At 45.3% G+C, this 25,508-nt stretch overlaps 1 protein-coding gene across 2 annotated transcripts in view; it reads left to right on the top strand.

Annotated features, from left to right (window-relative positions):
- ABCC4 (ATP binding cassette subfamily C member 4 (PEL blood group)) overlaps positions 1-25,508 on the top strand; it is a 2,280,107-nt gene that overhangs the window by 768,145 nt on the left and 1,486,454 nt on the right. For both annotated transcript variants that reach the window (XM_069639145.1, XM_069639144.1), the window contains exon 8: positions 2,138-2,387. In XM_069639145.1, the coding sequence (XP_069495246.1) occupies positions 2,138-2,387 (250 nt within the window). The remainder of the gene's footprint in view (positions 1-2,137; positions 2,388-25,508) is intronic.

Genomic DNA, 25,508 nt, shown 5'->3' with positions numbered 1-25,508 from the left:
TTTTTTACTTAACAGAAATCACTAAATTAGCCAAAGTCTTATGTGCACTGCTGCCAGGGATGTAATTGTGTAGCCTGAGCATTCTGCTTAAACTTAATTTCAAAATGTCAATATCAAAAATCCATAATTACATCTATGTAACAAAATAATTGATTTCCTACATTGACATATTGACAGGTAGCTTGAAGCAGGCCAGACAGCACTGCCATCATCCATTCCCTTCACAAACTCTTTGGTCTTGAGAGATTGAAGGGCTCCTCATATCTCACAACCCCTGGAGGAACAAAAAAAATGCAGCATATTCAAAACTTGAAACCATGATCTTTTATTGAGCTACCCATTGGAGTTCAGTGTAGATGGGTAGTACCTAAAATGCATTTTTGAAATATTTATTTTAAATAGTTTGATCAGCGAAGTAAAAAAGGTGTCCCAATAGTGTCTTTTTATGACCATCATATGCTCGAAAGAAGACCCATATATTTTCAGAAAATACCTTGAGGGTCTGCCTAAGAGATGGAGACGTTGATATATAAAATATTCATCCTGGATTCCTCTGGCTTCTAAGCATTTCAATATTAGCTGTTATTATCACCAGTCAATGGTACGTCACTGATTTTGCTCTGCCAAGTGAAAGGCTGAGTAGGCCTTTTTTTTAGCTTTGAACCTGTAATTGCAGTTTGCAGTGAGATATCAGAAGTGAGCACTTAACTTAATGAGCTGATGGCTAGGCATTTGTTCTGTTGTAAAATGTAACACTCGTCCTAGTGCAGCATAACATCAGAGATTAGTGGCACAGCATCTCAAAACATACTGTGGCAATGATCTCTGGCTTAGTTTATTAAAAATCTAAGCTTTTTTTACCACAGGGAAATATTCTCTTCAATGGCTTTGCCGAATGCAGCTGGTCAGCATTTGTTGATAATCTGAGGCATTTTTCCCTTGGCACAGGAATGAAGGGCTCTGGCGGCTTAATGAATTCTGAATAACAAATAAGCAAGTTTCTAAGGAAGCAGAGATATGAGATGACATGTGGAGTAATATTTCTATAGCACTGGGTGTGCATCCTAGGATGTATTTAACATTTCCTTTCTTCAATATGTGTTCTGTTACAGCATCAGATGATCAGAGGGATGGTCACTGTTAGCATGTTGGGGTGGGTGTTAAGGGTGTTGAATGAAATACTATGTCAGTGTAACCTGGCCAACCAGTGCGCTGAAACTGACCTACTGCCTTAATGTAACTTCACTAACGTGCAGCCACTGTTACAGCGCCAAAACACCACTCTTACATTGCCAAAAGGATTCGCAACACGTGCTTTAAAATAATTGGAAACACTATATGAAAGTATAAAGCCCCTCCATAGGGTTATGTGCATGTCTCTGGGGAAGGGGAGAGTTGGAGAGGATATTGGCAGATTATTGTGAAGATTCTTTTGGCAGTGTAGTTGGGAGTGTATGGAAGATTTGTTTGCTGTCTGAAAAATGGATGATAATAGTTAGGAAAAGGTAAAGAAACTGATTTTGAACCAAGCACATCAAGTATCAGCCACTCGTGACTTTGCATCGGAGAGTGTGCAGCCGTGACTGTAAAATAGCTGCTTTCTAGGAGTGTGAAGGGTGCATTAGTGTCAGTGTACAGCAGGGGTCTGCACCCTGCCGATATTCCGATGCTTTGGAGGACTCCCTCCCCCCCCCCCATCACTGGCTATGCTTGCTAGTATTGATGAGAATTTAGTACATAAGACATCCTGAGAACCAAAGGTTGCAGTGTCTTGGCATAGAGAAGCTGTGGATAGAAATAAGTGCTGCACGTTGCAGGCACTGCCATGACATTGTTTCAGAGAACATTTGTTAGAGAGGAACCACAAATCCATATGCAGACTACTAGAAATTTTGGGTGTGCCATTTTGAATCCTTTGCGTTATCTGTACACACTTTATACTTCTGGTGCTTAAAACTAAGTATGTTCTATCGATTTACAACCCATTTGTGCTCTTTTGTTTAATGGAAAAGGTAGGATCGTCATGTGAATCGAAATGGCCTAGTAAACAATCTACAATCTCATTGCCAATAGTTTTTTGACCTCACTGACATAATGAAACTCTATTTGATCCCTCCACTTTTCTTTTGTATCCTAGGAAGGAGATTGCTAAGGTCCTTCGAAGCTCTTACCTCCGTGGAATAAATTTGGCATCTTTCTTTGTTTCAAGCAAAATCATTGTGTTTGTGACCTTCACCACTTACGTTCTGCTGGGCAATGTGATCACCGCCAGTAGGGTGTTTGTCGCTGTGTCACTGTATGGGGCGGTGAGACTGACGGTCACTCTTTTCTTCCCATCGGCTATTGAGAAGGTAGCCGAGGCGATCATCAGTATCAGGAGAATCCAGGTAAAGTGTGCCTACTTGAAAAATGGATTCATTGGTGAAAATTTGAGGGTGGTTGGTGGAGCAATCCAAACTAATTAACATTGTGTTAATTCATTATATGCAGTCTATTGTTTTTATGCATCTCTGCTCTGTGTGTGATCTTTGCTGTCAAATTAATATGCGGATTACAGAGGTGAGAACAAATACCAAATTGTACATCAAAAATAGGGAATCCTTCAATAGTTTTGTCTAAGCAGTTTCCCAGAGTGCGTTTTTAACACATTTCCTAGAGTAAGGGATTAATCATATCATTTTCAATGTAGTGGGCAGAAAGCTTGCACTATCCCTGTGCTCAGATACTGCTTCTGGATGTGATGCAACACCTAACAGAAAGTTGCTAGGAGAGAGCGTGCCTTGTTTACCATTGGATGCCCTCACACAAATGGCTTTCTGAGAGACTTGTTGTATGTAACCTTTAGGCAAATCTGCCACAATGAGACACTATTCAATATCATTTTATTGTTTTTTTTATGGTGAAGAATAAACCATCCACCAACAGTCCAATGCAATGAGCGGTTTGTTTATTGGACCACATTCACAGGCTTCATCTCTAACTCAATTATTGCACACCCCATACATTGGTGGAGACATCCCCCTATTCAACTTCCTGTGTCCCTCTCTCATGTGCACGACCCCTCTTCCCTTTGTACACGACAAACATACGTAACATGTCCTCCTTTTTTAAAAAAAAAAAGCATTTTGGACACCCATCTATCCATCCCTTTTAGGAATCGATCTTCACTAGGGGAGGGTTGAACATGACAGCCACTAGGCCCCTCCTTCAAATCATTGATGCTATTCAAGAAAAGGCTTGAGTAAATTGTAATAATTTCCTGTTATCCTTCACGCCCAGTAATGCAAGCTTTTACCTTAGGTTTCCGACTTAAGGCTGCACAGATGATTCTTGCTTTTTCCTGCTAGTAAGACCTTTTTTAATTCTGCAGTCCCATACTATTTGTTAAAGAGTACCTACTTTGGTCTTACACCATACAGAAGTAGGTAACACACTTTACTCAGCCTTACAGATGGGCAGTATAGCAGATACGTTTATTCCCTAAAAAAGACCAATGCTGCCTACAAAGAATAGGAAGCAACAAACACAAAAATGTCTGTCCCCAGCTTACACAAACGGCTCCATGGATATGTTCCGATCAGTGCTACAAGCAGTGCAAGCAGAGCACAAAGGGCAGAAGCAGCGGTACCATTATCCCTGTCTGAAAAAAAGAAAATGAATTGCTTTATACAAGGTAGCGCGGATTATGAAAATGTATCTGTTTCAGAGCAGAAATCTATATTCACTCAACCTACCCATTTTGGGAATGGAAACTAGTTTTTTGATCCCTAAAAAATTATTTTACTCAACTTAAATAAATATTGACAAAAATACACCTATTCTAAAATCCTACCTAAAGCCCTGGCACTACAACCCGCCTCAAAGATCTAAGCTCTCCTATATTGTATTTGGTTTGTGTATTTACATTTGACCAGTTTTATTTTGTCTCTGATCGCTACCTACATGGGTATTGTGAGAAACCTGAGGGTATTCTCACTCCTCCCCGCCCCCCTCGGATCCCCTTCTCAGGTGGCCAGGGAAAGACCATTGCTTTTGGATCCTGACCCTGGGGGTTGAAAAGTGAGGGAGGATGACGTGGGTGGAGTGTTCTTGGGGATTGGGAGTGAGCTTCCCTCAGGTGAGACATGGTATCCCCTTTCCCTATTGACCAACCTAACTCTCCCCCGACCTTTATAGGTTATTGCAAAACAGCTCCCCTCATTTTCCCTCTGACAGTACAGAGACGAGGAAGAGGTTACTAAGAGTAATGAACACTAAAACTTAATTTCGAAGGGATTGTGTCCTCCGACGTATTCCTTATCTTAGATATAAATCCTTCAGCTTTGCTGGCCTCGGAAAATTTTTTCGCCAGAGGGCGCTGCGCGTCGATGATCGCCGAGTCGATGACCCTCGACGGCCTCCGTGCCGACGTCGACGTCATCCTGCCTATAAAGGCCGCGCGCAGCGTCCGTTGCTCAGTTCCGTTTTTCCGCGCTTCGTTGTGCCTCGGAACACCGTTGCTCAGTTCTCGTCAAGATAACGTATATAATAACTACTATTTACCTCGATATCGATGGCATCCTCCTCCGACCCGACGACCCCTCGGTCCGGTTTCAAAAAGTGCCGAGACTGCGGGAAGAAAATGTCGTTGACGGACCCTCACAGGGTCTGTTTGTGGTGTCTGGGAATCACGCACCAGAGTTCGGAGTGTGAGGAATGCCTTTCCATGACGGCGAAAGCCTTGAAGGAGCGTAGGGGGAAGCTCGAGAGAGGTAGGTCAACTTTAACTTCCTCGAAAGCTTCTTCGGTAGAGTCGAGACGTTCGTCTCCTCACCATAAAAAACACTCTCGATCTAGATCACGAAGTGGCTCCCACCACTCGTCGACATCGAGACACTCGAAGAAGAGACGTAGGAGATCCCCTTCGTCATCTTCGTCGAGTTCTCCTGAGAGAGTTCATTGCCCCACAAAACGCAGCTCGCAAGCTGAGTGGGAGGAATTCAGGAAAAAGATGCTAAGCGTCTTCGAGAAAGCGGCCTCGTCCCCCTCGAAGACAGCTGAGGGTGATACCCCGGGTAAAAAACCCAAAAAATCTAAACGCCGCGAGTCGCAGTACCCGGCGGAAAAGTCAACCCGAAAGCGCCTCGGGCCATCGGGAGATAAAGCATCATCGACGCCATCGTCGAAAACTCCTTCGAAACAGAGGTCGGCGCCATCGACGCCGTTGTCGAAGGATTCATCGGCGCATCAGTCGATCGAGTCGACGCCGACGTCGACGCCGATATCGACGCCGGTGAAGGAAAGAACCACGGCTACTCCACAGCCAACGGTTAGACAAAAGACCTCCGACTCGACGCCGAGAACGTCGACGTCGTTCTCGAGCAGGACTCCGATCCTTTCGAGTTCTTCGAGGCCTAGTACACATTTCTCGACGCTTTTCACGGCGCCTTCGAGTACTTTCACGTCGGTGTCGACGACATCGACGTTTTCAAGGCCTGTGATGATGGCTCCTTCTGCATTGGAAATGGGGTTTATACCATTCCAAAAACCAATGTATCCCCCTTTAACCTCGATTTTTGAGGAAAGGGAGGATTCAGACCAAGATATTGATTTACAGAGGACCACATCACCAGAGCCAGAGACTTTCGCCTCTGAGGAAGGAAGATTAAAAAATCTTCAGGATGCACTTCAGGAAGCTAGTGGCTTGGACACTTCTCCTGAAGCAGAATTTATCAAACCAGACCCAGGAGAACATGCGGAGACTCCATATAGAGCTCTGATGTCTAGAATCATAGAATTTATGGGTTGGTCTGCACCTTCTCCTGCCTTTCAGCAGGATGACCTCACTGACATACTGGACAAGGGCCCACAGGAGGATCCTGTGGTTCCATTTCACTCTGCTCTACAGAGAAGGATTTTGACAAACTGGGAAACGCCAGAAATTATCCCGGCAGTGAATAAAAAACTGTCAACAAAATACAGGGTGGCTAGTTCTGACCCTGAATATTTGTCAAAACACCCTACTCCTGAGAGCTTGGTTGTACAGGCTGCAACCTCATCAGGCAGCACATCTGCATACCCCACTGCTCCGCAGGATAGGGATGACAAAAAGTATGATGCCATGGCTAAGAAGGTTTTTTCTGCCTGTAGCATGGCGTTAAAGTCTATTAACGCGACCTGTACGCTCGCTAGGTTCAGCCACACCCTTTGGGAGTGCGCTTCATCAGCGGCTGACTGCCTCCAAGAAGGAGAGGAAAGGGACGCATTTTTAAACATCATCAGGGATGGTAAAGATGCGATGTGCGAGACCCTACAAACTGGCCTAGATTCTGCTGACAGTATCAGCAGGGCCATGGCGGCAAGTACCACAATCCGCAGGCATGCGTGGTTGAGGAAGTCTGGTTTTGCCTCTGACGTGCAGACCAGGCTTTTGAATATGCCCTTTGACGGTTCTACCCTCTTTGGAAAGAAGGCGGATGACAGTTTGGAGAAACTGCAAACGTCCAAGGCAGCAGCCAAGTCATTGGGAGCTGCTATCCGTCAGAATACCTTTCGTCCTTCGGGATCATCGTGGAGAGGACGGTCCTTTCGTTACTATTCCTCATATGGAAGGGGCAGGGGACGACCGGCTCAAAGAGGCCAAGGAAGATTTACCCGTGGTGGACGGGGTAGGGGAAAGAAAGCCGCACCCGCAGGAGCAGGAGCCACTTTACCTTCGGCAACTGCATCAGCCGCTTCAAAACCACTCTGAGGTCTCCCCTCACAGAACACCAGTAGGGGGCAGGTTAACTCACCATCTGACGGAATGGCAGGCTATTACGTCAGATGCTGGGGCTCTGGAGACAGTGGCCCAAGGTTACTGCCTGCCCTTCCTACATATCCCTCAGAGTCATCCACCGGGGAACAACCCTTTGAAGCTTCCAGATCCGCTCCTCTTGCAGGAGGTTTTAGACCTGCTAGAGAAAGGTGCCATAGAACTGGTACCTGTAGCGGAAAGGAACAAGGGTTGGTACTCCCCCTACTTCATAATACCGAAGAAGGACGGAGGACTGAGACCCATCTTAGACTTACGGGAATTGAACAAATTCCTCCGAAAGGACAAGTTCAAGATGGTGACTCTCTCTCAGATCCTTCAGGCCCTCCAGCTTCAGGACTGGTTGGTATCTCTAGACCTCCAGGACGCTTATTTCCATGTGCCGATCCATCCCAGGCACAGGAGATACCTGAGGTTCGCAATTGGCAGCTCTCATTATCAATTTCGAGTTCTGCCATTTGGGCTAACCTCCGCCCCGAGGGTCTTTACCAAGCTAATGTCGGTTGTGGCTGCAAGTCTAAGGAGGGAAGGGATTCATGTCTACCCTTACCTAGACGATTGGTTGATCAGAGCTGTATCTTCGGAACAGGCTCAGAGACAACTAGATTATGTTTGCCACTTCCTTCACAAGCTGGGCTTCTCCCTCAATTTAAAGAAGTCACAGATGATACCATCACAGAGACTCCAATTCATTGGAGCAGTCCTGGACACTTCCCTGGGAAAAGCCTTGCCACCAGAGGTGAGGGCTCGAGATATTCTGCAGATGGTCATCAGATTTCAGAATGCCCAATATCTCCCAGCCTACGACTTTCTGAGGTTGCTAGGCCTCATGGCATCCTGCATATTCCTCGTGCCGGAGGCTCGCCTAAGAATGAGATCCCTCCAGTGGGCACTGAGAACTCAGTGGTCACAGTTCTCAGGAAGGATGACAGATCTCCTTCGGATCCCGGTCAAAGTAGCCCGAGACCTTCAGTGGTGGGCCTGTCGGGAGAACATCCTGAAAGGAGAAATGTTTTGGCAACCATGGCCGGAGATAACAGTAGTCACGGATGCCTCACTCACGGGGTGGGGAGCTCACGCCAACGACTTGACCATCAGCGGTCGTTGGTCTCCATCGGAGTCCAGACTACATATCAACCTGTTGGAGCTGAGAGCCATCAGACTAGCGCTGAAGGCTTTTCTGCCGTCTGTACGGGGAAGAAACGTCCTAATAATGACGGACAATACAGTGGCCATGCACTACCTCAACAAAAGAGGAGGCGTAGGCTCACTACCACTGTGCAGAGAGGCGATGCAGCTCTGGTTTTGGGCAATTCAGGAAGGAATCTCTCTATCGGCAATTCACCTAGCCGGAGAGAAGAACTTGACAGCGGACGCTCTGAGCAGGCAGAGCACAGTCTCTCACGAGTGGGAGATAGCTCAGGAAGTCCTTCAAGAGATCTTCGCCCTTTGGGGAACCCCTCAAGTGGATCTGTTCGCCACCAGTATCAACAGGAAGTGCGACAGATTTTGCTCAAGGGAATTTCCCCCGAGAGGAGCTCTAGGAGATGCGTTCGTAGTGGACTGGGAGTTCCCACTTCTGTACGCGTTCCCTCCGGTCCCTGTCATTCCTCAAATGATCAGGAGGTTGAGAAGGTTTCGGAAGACCATGATCCTAATTGCCCCGGATTGGGCCAGGAGAACGTGGTACCCGGACCTTCTAGACATGTCCATCTGCCCTCCAATTCGACTGCCATACAGAGAGGATCTTCTCTCGCAGAAGGAAGGTCAGGTTCTCCATCCAGCCATCAAGACCCTCAACCTTCACGCTTGGTGTCTGAAAGGTTGAGGTACAAGGATTGGGACCTTCCGGATGATGTTATGGAGGTGTTGCTTTCGGCCAGAAGGCCGGCAACTAAAACTCTATACCGCTGCCGTTGGAACAAATTTTGCAGCTGGTGCAGAGAAAAGAATATTGAACCCTTTTCTTGTGGTACACCTATGGTGTTGTCATTCTTACTTTACCTGGCTAATTCAGGCCTACAGGTTGGCACAATTAAGGGCTATCTCGCAGCGCTATCAATCTTTAAGCGCACTGCAGAGGAGCCTTCATACTTCAAAATTCCATTGGTAATACAATACCTAAAAGGATTAACTAATGTTTATCCCCCGAAACCTTTTCAAGTTCCCTTATGGGATTTAAACCTAATTTTAAACTTCCTAAAGGGTGCCCCTTTTGAACCACTACACTCTTGTTCATTGAAGCTTCTCACCCTCAAAACTGTTTTGCTAATAGCATTGACATCTGCTAGAAGGGTTAGCGAGTTGCAAGCCTTATCGTGTAAACCTCCACATACAATCTTTTACAAGGACAAAGTTGTTCTTCAGGTGAAGCCTAACTTCCTCCCGAAGGTAGTCTCGGAGTTTCACATCACTCAGAAGATTATATTACCTTCTTTCTACCCTCCTCCTCATCCGGGGAAGGAGGAAGAGAGACTGCACAGGCTGGACCCTAAGCGAGCCTTGAGCTTCTATATCAGCAGATTGGCTAAGATCAGACAAGCAGACCAACTCTTTGTAGGTTATGCAGGACATAAGTTGGGCCTTCCAATAACAAAACAAACCATCTCCAGATGGATTATTTTAGCCATTCTGGAGTGCTACAAATTGGCAGGAAAGGAGCCTCCTCAAAATCTAAGGGCTCATTCTACCAGGGGTATCGCAACATCCTCAGCCCTTCAAAGAGGGGTGCCAATTCGAGATATATGTGCGGCTGCCACATGGTCGTCCGCACATACATTTACCAAATTCTATAGCCTGGATTCCTCCTCTAGTCAAGAAACTAGATTCGGCAAGGCTGTGTTACACTCTGTCCATTCTGGAAGGGTAACATAACTTTTATTACTCCCGCCTCCAGTCACAATACCACTGCTATGGGAGTCTATCTAAGATAAGGAATACGTCGGAGGACACAATCCCTTCGAAGAACTAGTTACTCTTACCTTGTAACGTTCTTTCGATGGGATGTTCCTCCGACGTATTCCTTATCGACCCTCCCATCCATCCCCGCAGTATGACTTCCTGTGGGTTTGCAGCCTATGCTCCTTCAAGGTGATTAGTCTAATCCAAAAACATTACTGGGGACTACAAAACGGAACTGAGCAACGGACGCTGCGCGCGGCCTTTATAGGCAGGATGACGTCGACGTCGGCACGGAGGCCGTCGAGGGTCATCGACTCGGCGATCATCGACGCGCAGCGCCCTCTGGCGAAAAAATTTTCCGAGGCCAGCAAAGCTGAAGGATTTATATCTAAGATAAGGAATACGTCGGAGGAACATCCCATCGAAAGAACGTTACAAGGTAAGAGTAACTAGTTCTTCACCACTCTGGTACTGGGACAAAGATGTTGCCTACAGAGTGCTTTGAAAGACAGGCATGTCCCTTTTACTATGGCCAGGCAAGCCCAATTCGAAATCCACACCTGCAACCTGTCAAGTGGTTGCCGGTGTATAAAGGGAGATCCATGGAACAGCAGGGAGAGCAACAGGAAGGCCTGTGCGAGAGCGACCAGAAGGGGACCCGTATTGGTGAGGCCTGAGAGGAAGCCAGGATACTGGCCGATGTGCCAGACAACCTGTGGAGCCCAAGGCAGGTCGAGCCGTTAGGCTCCACGGGAGTGGGAGCCTCCATTGTCCAGAGGAGGCAGATGGTGCTGCGAGCGGCAGTAGGGAGAGAGGACGCTGTCCGAGTCCGTGAAGGAGAGCAGAACTGCCAGCGTATGCTCAGAAACACCCGAAATGCAAGCGGGGCTGGCAGAGACTGGCCCGATCACCAGTGAAGCAAACTAGAAGCTGCGTAGCCAGTGGAGGAGGAATGCTGGGGACCGGTGAATGGAAAGAGATGTCACTCCAGCCCGGGGGAGTTCCTAGGGCGTACTTATGAACACAAAAGTGCTGTAAAACGCATACTGACTCCCGAACTGAATGAAAACTTGGGGTTACGTTAAATTATGCATGCTGGGCTACGAACTGAATGAAAACTTGAGGAAGAGTTCAATCATAAACATTGAATACCGAACTGAATTGAAACATTGAAGCAAAGTGAAACTACACACATTGAATGTTGAATTGGATGAAAACTTTATGAGCACAGCTAATAGTGGATGAAAGTTAAAGGGGAAAGTGCCCTTTTTTTAAAATGCAATTTACGGAAAAGAGCATTAGTGTTAAAGAGTGTGACAGAAAGTTGGGGAATACATAAGACCCCCGTCCAAGGGAACTTCTATGAATGGATACAGTGCAGCAAGGCCAAAAACTGGCAAAAGGAGTGTGACACATTATGGCAAAGCTAAGAGGCCAACCAGGAGATGCCAGGAGGCCAACAAGGATAAGCAGAGTGAAGGTGAATTTGGACACAGGGGCAAATGCAGAAGAGCCTGAGTGTGCTGTAGAACCTTGCTTTCCTGGTTGATCGACGTATGATGGGTGGACTGCGTGGTCTGACAACTGCGCCTAGACCAGGGAAAACCAAAGATATTGTGAAATATACCAAGAAGGAGCACTGTAAGTGAGTTGGTGGGGTAAAACGGAAGGAGGGTCAAGTGGGCCTGGAGTTGCGCTGAACTTTGAGAGACAGAAACCAATAGTAATTACTACATTGACTTCTTGGGGAAGGGAACCCTGAGACTTGATGCACTGTAAATGCTGTCTTGAGGACGGAGCCTCAGGACCCTCTTCTTTTGAACTCTTTTGCTTGGAAATTAGTGAAGGGAAGCCCAGAGGATTGTGTGGAACTCTGTGCTGCCTTGAAACTGGGGAAGGGAACCTGCTTTGAACTTGTGAAAGGTAATCTTGACACTTTTATGGAACTTTCTTGAACTTGGGGAATGTTACAGTTCCTATACTCCATGGCCTCAAGCTTTGCCTCTACTTTCACGCAATTTTCACTCACTGGTGTCTAACCCATGCCTTTTTAGCAACTCGTACTGAGATGTTCCTTGCTGGATGTCAGTTTTATGAGTTAGCCACCCTTTTGCTGGAGAATTTAATTGTGTTATGCGTCCACGTAAGCCTAAATGGTACCTTCTATCTTCCATTGTATACATCTTTTGGTTCTTTGCAGCCCTGTTTATACTATTTGTTGCATAATGAAATTATAGCCTTTCACCAGGTTAACAGTCATTGTTCCTATGCTTTTGCAAATGTGGCCTTTTTTGGCTCTTGACATTACGCTTTTTTCCCTTCTAGTTCTCTAAATCCACATTCATCTTGATTTTCTCTTGGGGTTTCCCCATCTTGGCCATTCCTATAGAAACTGCTGAGATTTTATAGTTTCCAGTACCTTATCCACCACTCTTCAATTCCAGTTAAGGCCACTTCTCTGGAAAGGCATGATTGTACAATTAGCTGTTGTCCATCTTGCATGACAATTCTCTGAGCACTATTTGTATACAATCTTGGGTATCACACTTTTGCATATGAAGGTGTTATCTGCTAAAATGCACACTGTTATTTTAAGATCCACTGCAATGTTGTTGATAAAGCAATGGGACCTGGAAGTGACGGGTAGCTACCCCTACTGAGCATTCTCCTCTCAAGGGCCATGTTGGTCTCTGTTTATCAGCACCTTGGGTCTTGTTTTAACAGCACAATTTATCTAATTTGGTTCTGAATCATGTGTCCATATTCACTTAGCCACTTTCTAACCGAGTTCACAATTTAAGGAAAATACAGATGATATTCGGCTTGACTTCAAATTTTGTTAGTTCAACAGCGTCAAATACCTTCTTGAAATGTGAATAGACCACAATATGTGTTGTTAGTTGATAAAATGCCTCATTACAGACAACAGAATCACCTTTATCCAAGACACGTCCAAAGATTTTGGCAAAATTATACGCTCTCGCTTTCATATCTAAAATGCCCAAATCTCAGGCAGGAGTAGATTCAAGAGAATGTAAGGCAACATTAAAACAAGGACATTACAGTGTGGAAATAACAATATGGTTACAATAAGAATATCAAGACTGAACAGTAGTTCAAAGTGATCTTATACAAAAAGGGCACCATGCAAGAAAAGCATCGTACAAGGTGAGTGCAATAAAGGCATACCTATGATAATGTTCCCAAACACAAAGATCAGTTACATCACAGATATTAGCAGTGCATGATTCCTCTTCTTCCAGATAGGACATACCCAGCTGTTGAGCTGCAGCAGAGCAGGCTTCCTTTACAGAGATGACGCACAGCATAGCAGTAGCACAGATACCCTTCAAAAAGATCAGATACAACATTGGCTGAAACACTGCTTTCCTCATACAGAAAACATGGTTAGTATAGGCAAGATACATTAAAGTTAAGTGCCATCTTCTTTCACATACAGAGCAGGTAGAATGTGTACACGGTCAGTGCAAGCTTGTTCATGCTTCCTTCAAAGGGAATAGGTGCCGCTTGTGCATCTGCAGAACTGAAGGAAAACCTCCCCGAATGGACAATCTTCATCCATGAGGTAATTAAAAACTGTATCAATGCAAGATCGATACCTCAGTAATGGACTTCAGCAACGATAGTGCTGATCTATAAACTGGGGCCTAGAGATCAACCTAAGAACTACTGCCCGATTGCACTTTTAGATGTAGTTGGGAAAGTGTTTGGATCATTGTTGTTGGAAAACTTATAAAAATGGTCGAGGAATAAGGGACACGAGGACCCCCTACAATCAGGTTTCGTGAAAGATAGTGGAACGGCACCAAACATCCTCCTGTTAACCACTCTAAAAAGTAACATCCAAGAAGGTAGCCCAAAGATCTATCTTGCTTTCATTGACCTGGTCCAGGCATTTGACCAGGTCAATCGTGAAACTCTCTGGGAGAAACTGACACGAAGAAACTGCCCGGAAAGCATCTTGGGGCCCTTTTAGAGCACTTAATCAAGATACCTCTATCAGAGTGTGCTTAAATCAAGGGGGAATGCTGTCTGAGCTAATTCCAACGGCAAGAGGAGTAAAACAGGATTGCCCCCTTGCACCAACCCTGTTCAACTTATACCTCTGGGACATTGAAGAAATTGACCAGAAGATTCAGACTTTTCCACCTACAGTAGGGAAGGTTAAGATCCCGAGACTTCTCTACGCGGATGATCTCATCCTGATGGATTAAACCCCGATTGGTCTCCAACTCCAATTAAATGAACTGGCGCAATATATAAAGCAGAACAACTTGGAGATAAATAAGGTCAAAACTAAGATCATGGTCATGGAGAAACAAAACACCCGAAAAAATGTCTTTAGCTTGACCTTGGGAGGGGAGAAAATAGAACAAGTGGTGAACTTCAAATACCTGGGGGTAATCCTGAGCAACAACAAAAAGGAGCGACCAATGCAAGACCACCTACTGGAAAAGGCAAGAAAACTGTCAAGTCAAGTGAAAGTAATAGACAGAAGATTTGGCAGATTCACCGCAATCCCCTTGATTCAATTTTACATGGGTAAGGTAGTTCCCTCTCTGATTTATGGAGCCGAAGCAATGCCAACTATACCGCAAGAATTTTTTAAACATCTAGAAGGTGTGTTCTGGAAACACACACCGAACCTACCACAGTCAACACCAACAAAGACTATACGCCATAAACTTTGTCTACAATCACTGGAATCAATGGTTGTTAGAAACTCATTGATGTTATACAGGAAGTCTTTGACCACCACCTGCTTAAATGTAACGTCCATCATCCACACGGAAATGAAAGAACAGAAAAGTAAAATCCTGACGTGCTGGATGACAGAACATCAAAAAACCTTAGTAAAATTAAACCCTTCTGAAGAACTTATTCAAAATCCGAATAAAGTAAAACGAAAATTGCAGGAACAAGACTGGATACAGATGACATCTCTGGACCAGAGAAGCAAATTGATGAGGCACTTGCCACCAACAACAAGGGGCTTAAATGACCTGCCGAATTATTTAAAAAAATTCCCAAGTAAGATACTTCGAGACACCTTCTTACGAGTGTGAATGAATCTCCTGCCTACAAATGAGATCAGAACTATAAGAAAATTAACCCACGACACTAGTTGTCGGTTATGTAAAATCAAGACCCATACAGAATCACTGCGACATCTATTACTGACCTGTTCTTCTCTGTCAAGTTTGAGAACGGCACATTTGGGACATCTATTCAAGGAGTCAAGAACCTGCGACAAAGAGGATTGGTGGAACCGCTTAATAGAGGGGGACAATGTCTCCTATGTAATCGCGGTTTCGCAATTCTTTATGAACTTGAAGCTTTAAGAACATAATGGAGAACCAGGTCGGGGGATGTAAAAGATGTATATAAAACAGAAACCCCGAAGGATTGGGTTACCTGGTTTTTATAAAGAATTGTCAGCTGAGAAATCTGGAGGGAGGGAGGGAGGAAGGAAGGAAGGGAGGGGAGTTGGGAACACCACTCTTCAATTTCTTCATTTTTTTTCTTTTTCTTGTAAATTTGTTTTGCAAATTGTAACAAGTAGAATAAAAAAAAAAGAGAATAGGTGCCGCTTGTGCATCAATAGTTCAGAATTCTCTCACACACATAAAAGTTATGGCACGGGTAGGAGCTGCGGAAGCTCTCTTCAAGTAGAGGACTGGTTCAGCAAGGTACAGCACAAGCTCCCTCCCCTGCACGCTTCCCACATCCCCCCCCATGCTACAAAACAGGTATAGTAGAGTTAGGTGCAGTGCAGATTTCCCTCCCTTACAGATCAAGTAATTTACGAACATGGACAGAGCACCAACTCCTCACATACAGAAATTGTTCAAGAGGCAGTGTAAGCCACTTTGACATACATAACTGCTAAAGGGCATGCATTAGCAGATCAAGCGTACCTCATCAGAACTAATACAGTATTAGCAGTGCAATCTGGTGTCAGTAAGAGAACAGGTACAGCACAGTCTGGATCAGTGCAAACTTCCATCAGCTCCTGTAGAAGTTCAGTGCAATCATCCCTAATAAACAGAACAAGTAGAGCATGGACATGGGGCACTGCAAGCTTCCTTCACATACACGACAGCTGCCTCTTGGGAATGGCACTTCGTTTTCCACATACTCGACGCTGTGAAAGTGCATATATTTCAAGGGAAAGTAAAGTGAAAGCTTGCCTCACATGTAAAATATATAGCATGCAAAGGGCCAATATAAGCTTTCCTCATAAGCGGAATGTGTTCACCCTGGGAAGGTCACCAGTACAAGCTTTCCACAAATGCAGAATATATGTCCTGCACGTACAGGATCAGTTTAAGGTTGCCCCATGTTCAAATTAAATGTGTATACAAGGGATGGGGCAGTCCAAAAATTATATGTATCTATATCATGGTCTGTGCCAGTGGAGGCTTTTCTTCAATTCATAATGTGCCCAACATGGGCTGAGTTAGTGAAAGCTTTCATCACATGCAAAACATGTGCATCGCATGGCAGAGCCAATGCAAGCTTACCTCACATACAAAATATATGTATGGTCTAAATGTAACCCCCACGTTAGTTAATGCTCCGAATGGTATTTTCCTATTTAACTGGGCAGTCAATGGGTGAAGAGCTGGCTGCGATTTAAGAGGTTAAACTTTGAGGTGAGTAGTGCCAGGGTAGATGTGTAATACTGGTTGTTTGTTGGATGGGTGGCTCTGTACTGCCCTGAGGGGTGCCTTGCAGCATAGTGTCACCATGTAGACTCGAAGGGAGTAGCTGTTTCTTTATGACTTCTTGACTGACATATTACTAAGCCAATGACGACAGGACAGGGAAGCAGGAGCTGTCTGTGAGGAGAGTATACGGCGGAAGGGAGAGGGAATAGACTGGTTTTCAGGTAGTGGTGTTGTAAACTGAGTCCCTTCAGAGAGGAGACCCACTTAGAATGTCTTCAGATTCTCCTCTTGCACACATAATATTAGGTAAAGTGCCATTGTGTGGATCAAGAGGTCAGAGCCTAGCTTGCATATTTGGGCACGGGTGAGGTATGCAGGAAATGTTTTGGGCATCGTTATCCATTGATGACAAGCAGACTCATTAGAGGGGTGTGTGCTATAAAAGGCTTAAAGGGGTGGAGAAGCAGTGGAAGGTTTTAGGGGTTGGCAGGATCCCTGCAATTAGGGGAAATCTAGTGCCTATTATAACGGAACTAATATAGTGAGATAAAAGATGGGACAAGTTAGTGACATTTGGTTACTGAGTCATGGTGCATCTTAACAGATGTACCCAGGTCATTGATGTGTGTTGCCCCACAGGCATCAAGTGTGGGGATGACTGATCGATTTCATTAGCCCCACATCTCAACTAATGAAGGATAGGATTTATTCTTGTGAGCAAAGGAGATCACAGGGCACGGTTGTCCCACACTCAGGCCGCTTGGCAGAATTTTTACAGTGACTGAAATCCTGGGTATATAACATGTGCCAGATCAAATATAAGGAGGGTGAGTTGTTGAGTCTTGTTCATCCTAGGCTGCTACTACCTTGTGTGGAGGTACTGGAATGTCAATGTTAGGCTAAATGCTGAGATTATAAATCCAATTTGTGAAAGGTCGATTTAATTTATGTACTAAAGAGATCCAAAATAATGTGAAAGTCTTCATATGTCGGTGTGCCATATATTACCCTAGCACTGCACTATTATTTTATGGCTATATACTTTCTGTGTAAATAGATTTATGGCTTTTATATTTTCCTCTCATATTGTAGAAAAGCTATGATAAAGAAATAAGTTTCCATTCACATCCACAGTTTTCGTGATTAGGTTGCGTGAGAGAGAATTTATAGATCTCTAAAGTAAAATCTTAAGATCCTATAGCCCTTCATGTAATAGGTGGAGCCACTTTTAAATAATATTACAAGGTGTGGAGCACAGTATCTGAACATTGCCATCTGCTCAGGGAGACTGGTTCATGGGCACATCATCTGTAACTCTGATCTGTGTTCTTTCCAGACTGAACCAGTATGAATGAACACCGGGTTTATAGAAACATTTTTCAATATCAGAATGTACATGTAGCTTGGGAGTGAATAGTGTAAGCTTACATAAAACATTGAGGGGTCAGTAATACACGGCAGACAACTGTTTGATGATTTATCAAAACATGCCATTTTATTCTCAAAATAAATGTCATAAAATGCTTCACTAACCCTACTCCGATAAGGATTTCCCTGCCTAACCAAAGCTAAGGGAACACACTCTAGCATAGGATATCTAGCCCCCACACTATGTAACAAATACACTACAACCTTACATAAACAACATTCATAGTTTCTGAATAACCTTCTGAAGTTCTGGGTGCATTCCCTTCCCCCGGAATCAAGGTCAATCATGTTAGTTCAACTAAAGAAAGAAATGTCTCAAATCAGTTCTTGATGTTTCAAAGTAAGGTTTGTTAACCAACGTTACAATGATAGCAAATTTCTTCTCCTTGGTGAAATATCCACGTTCTACTTCCACCAAATGGCACCAATGGTAATCCCAACCACATGATTTTTCACCTCTTCAAGAAGCCTTGCCACCAAAGAAATGCACTATCCACAATTGTCAGTTATACACAGTTCTTGGTCAACAGTCAGTGTTTTATTAGTTGCAGTTTCAGAATTCACAATGGTATATTTGTCAGGATGACTTCTCACTGCTGCTGTTTCCACTTCAACAACTTCACTTCTACCTGGCTCACCATGAGAATGGTCATCTTTGTCTCACAGTACTACACTGTGTTTAGGCTGCTACAATGTTGCATCTATTGACAACCAGATATACCACCACAGCTTCAATACTTTGGACTACAGCTTCAATGGTTTATACTTTTAGATAGACTTCAAAAAGATACACTTTAAAGGACTTCAACACCTTCAAGTAGACAGGACACTCTTCCTCTGAATATCTCTCTTCAAAATAGACAGCCCCTTTGCCTCTCTTGTCTGTCTGCCACAATAATAACCTGGGTTTGCCTTTAAGACTCACTTCTCTCTGTCTGCCAGTCTTTGGCAATAAAGGTTGTGTCAACTTCAAAATAGTCTTTAGAAACTGCCAGTTTCACTCACCCAGCCTTCTCAGCCTACATGATTACCCAGACACTGTGGTGCCACACTCTTAGCTTCAGGTAATGCTTGCATACATGTATCTTAGGCCAGTTGCACTGTTATTAACTTCACTGTTACAATTGATTTCTTTTTAACTCTGAGAAAGGCTAGTTTCACTTTTAATGTAGGGAGGCTCTTGGCTTGGGCAATGCTTGTTCTCTTCCTCAGTAGTAGATACACTTTAACTTCTTATGTAAAAAGATATGCCGCGTTAAACTAAAGGATAGAGTGCTCTCTTCCTTTGGGAATCACAATTGGGCACACACAACCACTCTTTGATATAGTTTTCATAAATTAAAGACTTTGACAATTGTTTTATCAAGATTAGATATTTGGTAATGACCTACGCAACGTACACTCTTCTCAATTAGAGACCCATGGCCACTCCTTCAGTTAGATACAGTGTGTTAGGGGTTTAAAAATGGGTTTAAGCAGCATCTATACAAGGGGGCGCAGAAGCTCGGCTGCTTGACCCGGCGCCTCCATGCCTCGGGCTGTTTCAAAACCATAAAAAAGCAGTTTTTTAGCAGTTTTTCTTACCCCACACTGCATTCCTGCATATTTATCTCTGTTGATCCTCCGGACCAAGTTTCTCCAGGAATCGGACCTTCTCTCCAGTTCTGCAACGCTGCCCGCTTCTCAGCGACCAGGCCTCTTCCCGCCTTCATCCTGCGGGCGTGCAAGACCTCTGCCTACTGCTCCGGTCCAGGCTTCTCTGGGATTTGGTCCTCCCCTCCAACTATTGCTTCGCCGGTGAACGGACATTTCTCTGCCTCCATCGTACGTGGGCGTGCAGAGCTCCTTCCTGCAGCTCCGGACCTAATACGGACCTATCCCATACCAAACCTGAGCAGATAGGTCCCTTCCCGCTTCCATCACACGCGGGTGTGCGGGGCCTCTGCCTACTGCTCCGGATCTGTCCGCTCTCTCTTCTATCGGCGGGACACTGAGTCCACCTGCTTCGCCCCTACCACACACCATGCAGTGCACGCCTTCCACGCTGATCCGTTGCCTGCAGCTGTGGACCAGACTCGGACCAGGCCCGCGCCAGCCCCGGGTGGCCAGGCCCCTTCCTGCTTCATTACTCGCGGGCACGCAGGGCCTCTGCCTCATGCTCTGGACTAGACCCGCTCTCTCCACTGCCAGCTTGACGCCATGGCCCTCCTGATTCAACCCTACCCTGCACGCCTACTTAGCTAGGCTGCTGGGTTCGTTGCCCTTGTCCTCTATGGGTCCTCCTCTGCCGGTGCTGGTCACTCCTCCTCCCATTCACATTTTGTTGGTGCGCTAGTCCTCTGCTAGCTGCCTTGACTCTTCTCTGCTCCATCTCGTGTCTCCTGTCTATGATGGTGTTACCCTCTGTGTTGTACCGGTCCTCTGAGTTTCAGTAGCTTCTTGGACGCCTCGGACGTGCTCTCCCTGCTCCTGCTGCACCTACTGTGCGGACATTGACTGCTGTGCATTGCTGCGGGGTCTGTTCCCACGCCTGCTTTGCGCCTTCGGATGTCTCGGTCCAACTCGGCTCTGCTTTCTCGCCGACCCTTTTCTCTACTCAGCCCTTCTACACTCCTGAGGCACTTCGGCTGTGCCTTCTCCAGCTCCTTCGGGCGACTCGGTCCAGGTCAGCTCTACTTTCTCCTGGATCCTACTCTCTATTCAGCCCCTCTGCACTCCTGGTGAACTTTGGCGGTGCCTTCCTCTCTTCCCTCCCTCTTCTCTCTCAGCTAATGAAGCTCTAGCCACTCTTTCCTCCTCTATCTCCTCAACTCTTGATCAACTATACCCCCTCTCCTCCTTCGGTCCTACTCGCAAACCCTCTTAACCTTGGCTTTCCCCTCAACTCTTCTTAATGCGTCGTCTCCTCCGTTGCCTCGAGCGACTCTGGCTTAAATTGCCTTCACTATCCATTCAAACCTCCTACTTCTCTTACCACTCTCTTTATGATTCCTGCCTCAGCTCTGCTAAACGTTCCTATTACTCTAACCTTCTCCACTTCCAATCCTCTCACCCTCACCGTATCTTTCAAACCCTCTCTCATCTTCTCTCCCCACCTACTCCTGACCCCTCAGCCACATCTTCCCTCGCTCCTTCTGACTTTGCCGACTTCTTCTCCAAGATTCTCTCTCTTCGTCAAAACATTATCTGCTCTCCTTCCTACTCACCCACTTCCCCTCCGCTCCACTCTCCTTCAACTTCCATGTCTGACTTCTTGCCTGCCTCCCCTTCTGATGTGTCCCTTCTTCTGACCAAAGCTCATCCTACGTTGGCCTCCACCGACCCTCTCCCCACCCTCCTTATCCCGAATATCTACCCTCTTCTCATTCTTTACTTAACCTCCTTCTTCAACATGTGTCTCTCCTTAGCTACTTTCCCCTCCGCTTTTAAGCATGCCACCATTATTCCTATTCTGAAGAAACCTTCTGCTGATCCCCTTCTTACCTCAAACTTCCGTCCAATCTCTCTACTCCCATTCCTCTCAAAACTACTTGAACGCTTAGCCTACTCCCACCTCTCAGCCTTTGTCACTAACCTTTCCCTTCTTCCCCCCTCTCAATCTGGCTTCCGACCTAAACACTCTCCTGAAACGGCTCTCACTTATGTTCTCAACTCCCTCCTCTCTGCTCGATACTCTAAACAATCCTCTGTCCTCATTCTTTGACCTCTCTGCTGCCTTTGACACTGTTGATCACCCATTACCTCTCCACACTCTCTCTTCATTTGGTTTCAAAGGCTCTGTTCTTAACTGGCCCTCCTCCCGCTCTTTTGCTGTCTCCTGGGGTATTGGTACCTCATCCTCCTTCCCCTTAGAATACGGCGTCCCCCAAAATTCGGTTCTCGGCCCTTTCCTATTCTCTCTTTATACCTCTCTCCTTGCCCCATCATCTCTTCCTTTGGTATTTCTCACCATTTCTATGCTGATGACGCCTAACTCTTCCTTTCCTTCTCTCCTGACCTCCACCTTAAACACTTCCCGTCTTACTGCCATTAAAAACTGGATGTCATCCTGCTTTCTTTCGCTCAACACTGATAAGACTAAAGTCTTATTCTTCCCCTCCAGCACTCTTCCCTCTCCCTCTCCTCCACCTATTATTCACTTCCCCCCTCTAATCTTCCCATCTCTGCCCATGCTCGCAATCTAGGCATTCATTTTGACTCCTCCCTTTCCTTTTCCCACCATATTTCTCTTACCTCTCCTGCCTGCCGCTGCCACCTTTTCAACATTCACAAAGTTCGCTCCTCCCTCACCTTCCACGCCACTAAACTTTTAATATCCTCCCTCATCTTCTCCTGCCTCTTCTATTGCTCCTCTATCCTCCTTGGACTCCATGCATCTCATCTCACCCCCCCCCCCCTCAAATCCCTCTACCATCCGCACCCTCTGTCGCCTTGCTCCTGATGACTCCATTTCCTCGTTGGCTTCCCTTTCACTCCCAACTTAAATTTAATTTCCTCTGTCTTGTCTTTAAATCTCTCCATGATCTTGTGCCCCCTTATCTCTCCTCTCTTATCTCTTTCTATACCTCTTCCCGCTCCCTTCAATCTGCTGATCTCTTCCTTCTCACCATCCTCCCTTCCCCATGTGCCCCCTCCTGTTTCCGCTCCTTTCAGCTCCTAGCCCCCCCTACACTGGAACTCCCTACATCTCTCTATCTGCTCCATCCCTACCTTTTCCTCCTTCCGTTCTTCCTTGAAATCTCTCCTTCTCCATTCCCCACCCTGATACCCTTCACCCCCATCTCTCCCTCTCTTCCCTCACATCTTCCCCTATTTACCTCTCCCTAACTGCTCCTTTTTCCCCTTAACCTTACCTCTCCCTCCTTACTTCTTCATCCCAACGCCCTCTCCGTTTCCCTCCTCCTTCCCTCCTCCTTCCCTCCTCCTTCCCTTCCTCACCCCCCTCCTTCCCTTACTTACCCTCGAGGTTAATTGCTCTAATGACTGTTTTAATGGTTTGATTCATGTCTTGTAAATTGCTTCTACTGTTATAATTTCTATATATCTTGTTGTTGTATTGTAAAGCGCTTTGCATTAAAGCCCTATATAAACACAATAAATACAAATACAAATTTGCTCTCCACGTGAGTAAAATGACTTTCCTGATTGATGTGAATGCTACTTTTCCTTTGTTCATATATTAGAATTTCAACAAACAACTTCAGCTTGCTTTAAATTGAGCGCGATTGGAAAGAGAACTGGATACTGTTGTCGCCAATGCTTGCGCAAGGTATTATAACGCCAGGCATCACGTACCGGTTTCTTTAACACTTACTCTGTAGGTTGCACTGCTTGAATGACTTCTGCAACAACTTCTACTGCTTCTGGCATCCTCTCTGAAGGTGTCTCCGGTCCGGCCACACGTTTTATGGAGGCCCTCTTGCTCCTGAGACCTGCAGCTTGACAACTGCTACTCACGTCGGCAACACGGTCACTTTACAGCAACTGTGGCAATCGGGCTCACACGGGGAAAGACAGCCTCTCTGCGTGCCTTCCGCTCCGCGTCCTCTGCACTTCAGAGTTTGGGGAATCAGGACCCTCTCGGAACAAGCAAATAAAATGTACTGTCTCCATGTGCCGGCGTCCCACTCGTTCTCCCACCTCTGCTTGGTTTGCCAGCTTCATGTTGTCTTCTTTCTGTTACTAATGCTACAACTCACATTCCAGTCACAGTTCCAGCTCCTTCCTATTGCCTGCACCCAACGGGGCCTTTTATGCCTCCCAGATTCCTTCAGGTGTGGACCCTTGGGCTTAAATGCCCGACTAATGCAACCGCATGCCTCTTCAGCTCTTCCTCGTCCCAGTGCTCATGTGGTTATAGGACACATAGTCCCATTCAATAAAGTTCGTTTTTTTTATCCATTTAATTTTAAGGGTAGATGTATTTCCTTTAAATTCTTTAAAAGATGAACTTTAGAATTGTTTGTTACAGAGGGAGACATTTGGTTTAAGTCACTCTTGTTGGATCCTTTCACATTATACTTTGGGTGTAAGGCGGTTATTTATTCTTAAATGATCTTTCTTTTAAGGTTTTCTTGGATTTAAAAGAACGTGCACCATGAGTCACAGATCTCATATGTGGGTCAGGGACATTATAATCAGAGTATGTCATTACCTGGTTTGGCAACCCAGAAAGGTGCTTCCTTTCAGAGGACAAATACTGTGTCTCATCCCATGGGATCGTCTCACCACCCTAGGACTTGTCTCCTCCCAGGTGATCTTCCCACAGTACACCACCCCCAAGGTAAGGATCAGGAAGCATCTGCCTTTTCCTGGCCACCTGCTAGGAGACTTTAGGCAGGGTTTCAGTGAGGGATTCTTCACAACATGCAGAATGTGTGCAGTATGGGTGTACTACCACATGTTTGCCTCATAAACAGATTTTCTTGCAGTGTGAATCTGTTTACGTGCTATGTGTAGGCCACAATCGTGTGGTTTTTCTAGAGCATCACATTTAATTTACCAAATGTTCAAGTGGGAATTGAGATGGGCACATTAGTAGATAAGTGCCCATATGACATCCATGCTTCGGTCACCATGATCTCTTGAGTAGACTTAATCTTGCGATGGTCTTTTTCTAGCCATTGGGTTCAGTCACAGAGGAAAGAGGAAGAAGTGTGACTTCGGATGGAGTTTTCTTCTGAGTTTGACTTCAACAGGTGAATGGAAGTTGGATATACACCTGCAGAACGTAAAGAAAGCTGTGAGACTTTGAGATCCAAGAAAATATGACAGTGGCATGGACATATATGAAAATTGAGAATATTCAAATTATTCATGATCATTTTAAAGTTCTCTTAACTTTAAAGTTTTGGGTTAATGGACAAAGCAACCTTAAAGTTTTGCCTGTCGTATAAACATAAATTCCTGTGGATATGCAAAGAGTGTGCAACTGGTGCTTTGCACGTGATCACAATGAAACTAATTGCATAGCTTGTAGAAAATTCAAGCCCAAAACATTAAAGGTGAGAAACACAAATCTGTAGATGGTATGTGCTACAGATGCAAGCTATTTAAGGGTGTTGGTATTGGTTGATGGCTCGGCACAGACGAAGGAGCAAGAGTCTTGAGTCTGTGCAGCCCAGCATGGAATATAAGGACATTTAGTCACCTGCCCCTCATAAAAAGGGGCAGAGACCTTGAGTCCAGAAAATACAGATGTTCCGAAGGTGAAGCCCAACAATCCTTGCCAGGCAAACCCAGTCAAGGGTCACATGACTAATGAAATGATTAAGGTGTTCAAACAATGAGGGAACTATTTATAGTTTTGACACTCAAGGCGAGATTGGTCATGAATGATGCAAAATAGTCTTATGGTCATAACTTGAAAATAAATGTGATTTGATTCGAATTTCATCACATTAAGATGAAAAAGCCAAAAGAGCCTATCCATGTTTCATGTTTGTAGGCAGCTATCACCATGGCTATCTGGCAATGAGGCAATGTTTGTATGAAAGGTGCATAAACGAGAGTCTGATAAGGCAATGTTGTCCAGTGTATTTGAAGAAGTGTGTCTTATTGGGTTGCTCACCTGTGCCGTATTCTATTAAGCAGTGATTGCTCAGAAAGGTTCACGATAAACCAAAGTGCTCAAAGCAAATATCGATATAATGTATCTCAAAAGAGGAACATGTCTCAAATCCTTCTGTGCCACA

Source organism: Ambystoma mexicanum, chromosome 7q (genome assembly GCF_040938575.1).
Source record: "Ambystoma mexicanum isolate Mex_15411 chromosome 7q, UKY_AmexF1_1, whole genome shotgun sequence".
NCBI classification, from domain to species: domain Eukaryota; kingdom Metazoa; phylum Chordata; class Amphibia; order Caudata; family Ambystomatidae; genus Ambystoma; species Ambystoma mexicanum.
Note: the sequence above shows the minus strand (reverse complement) of the source record. Positions and strands in the feature narration are given on the sequence as shown.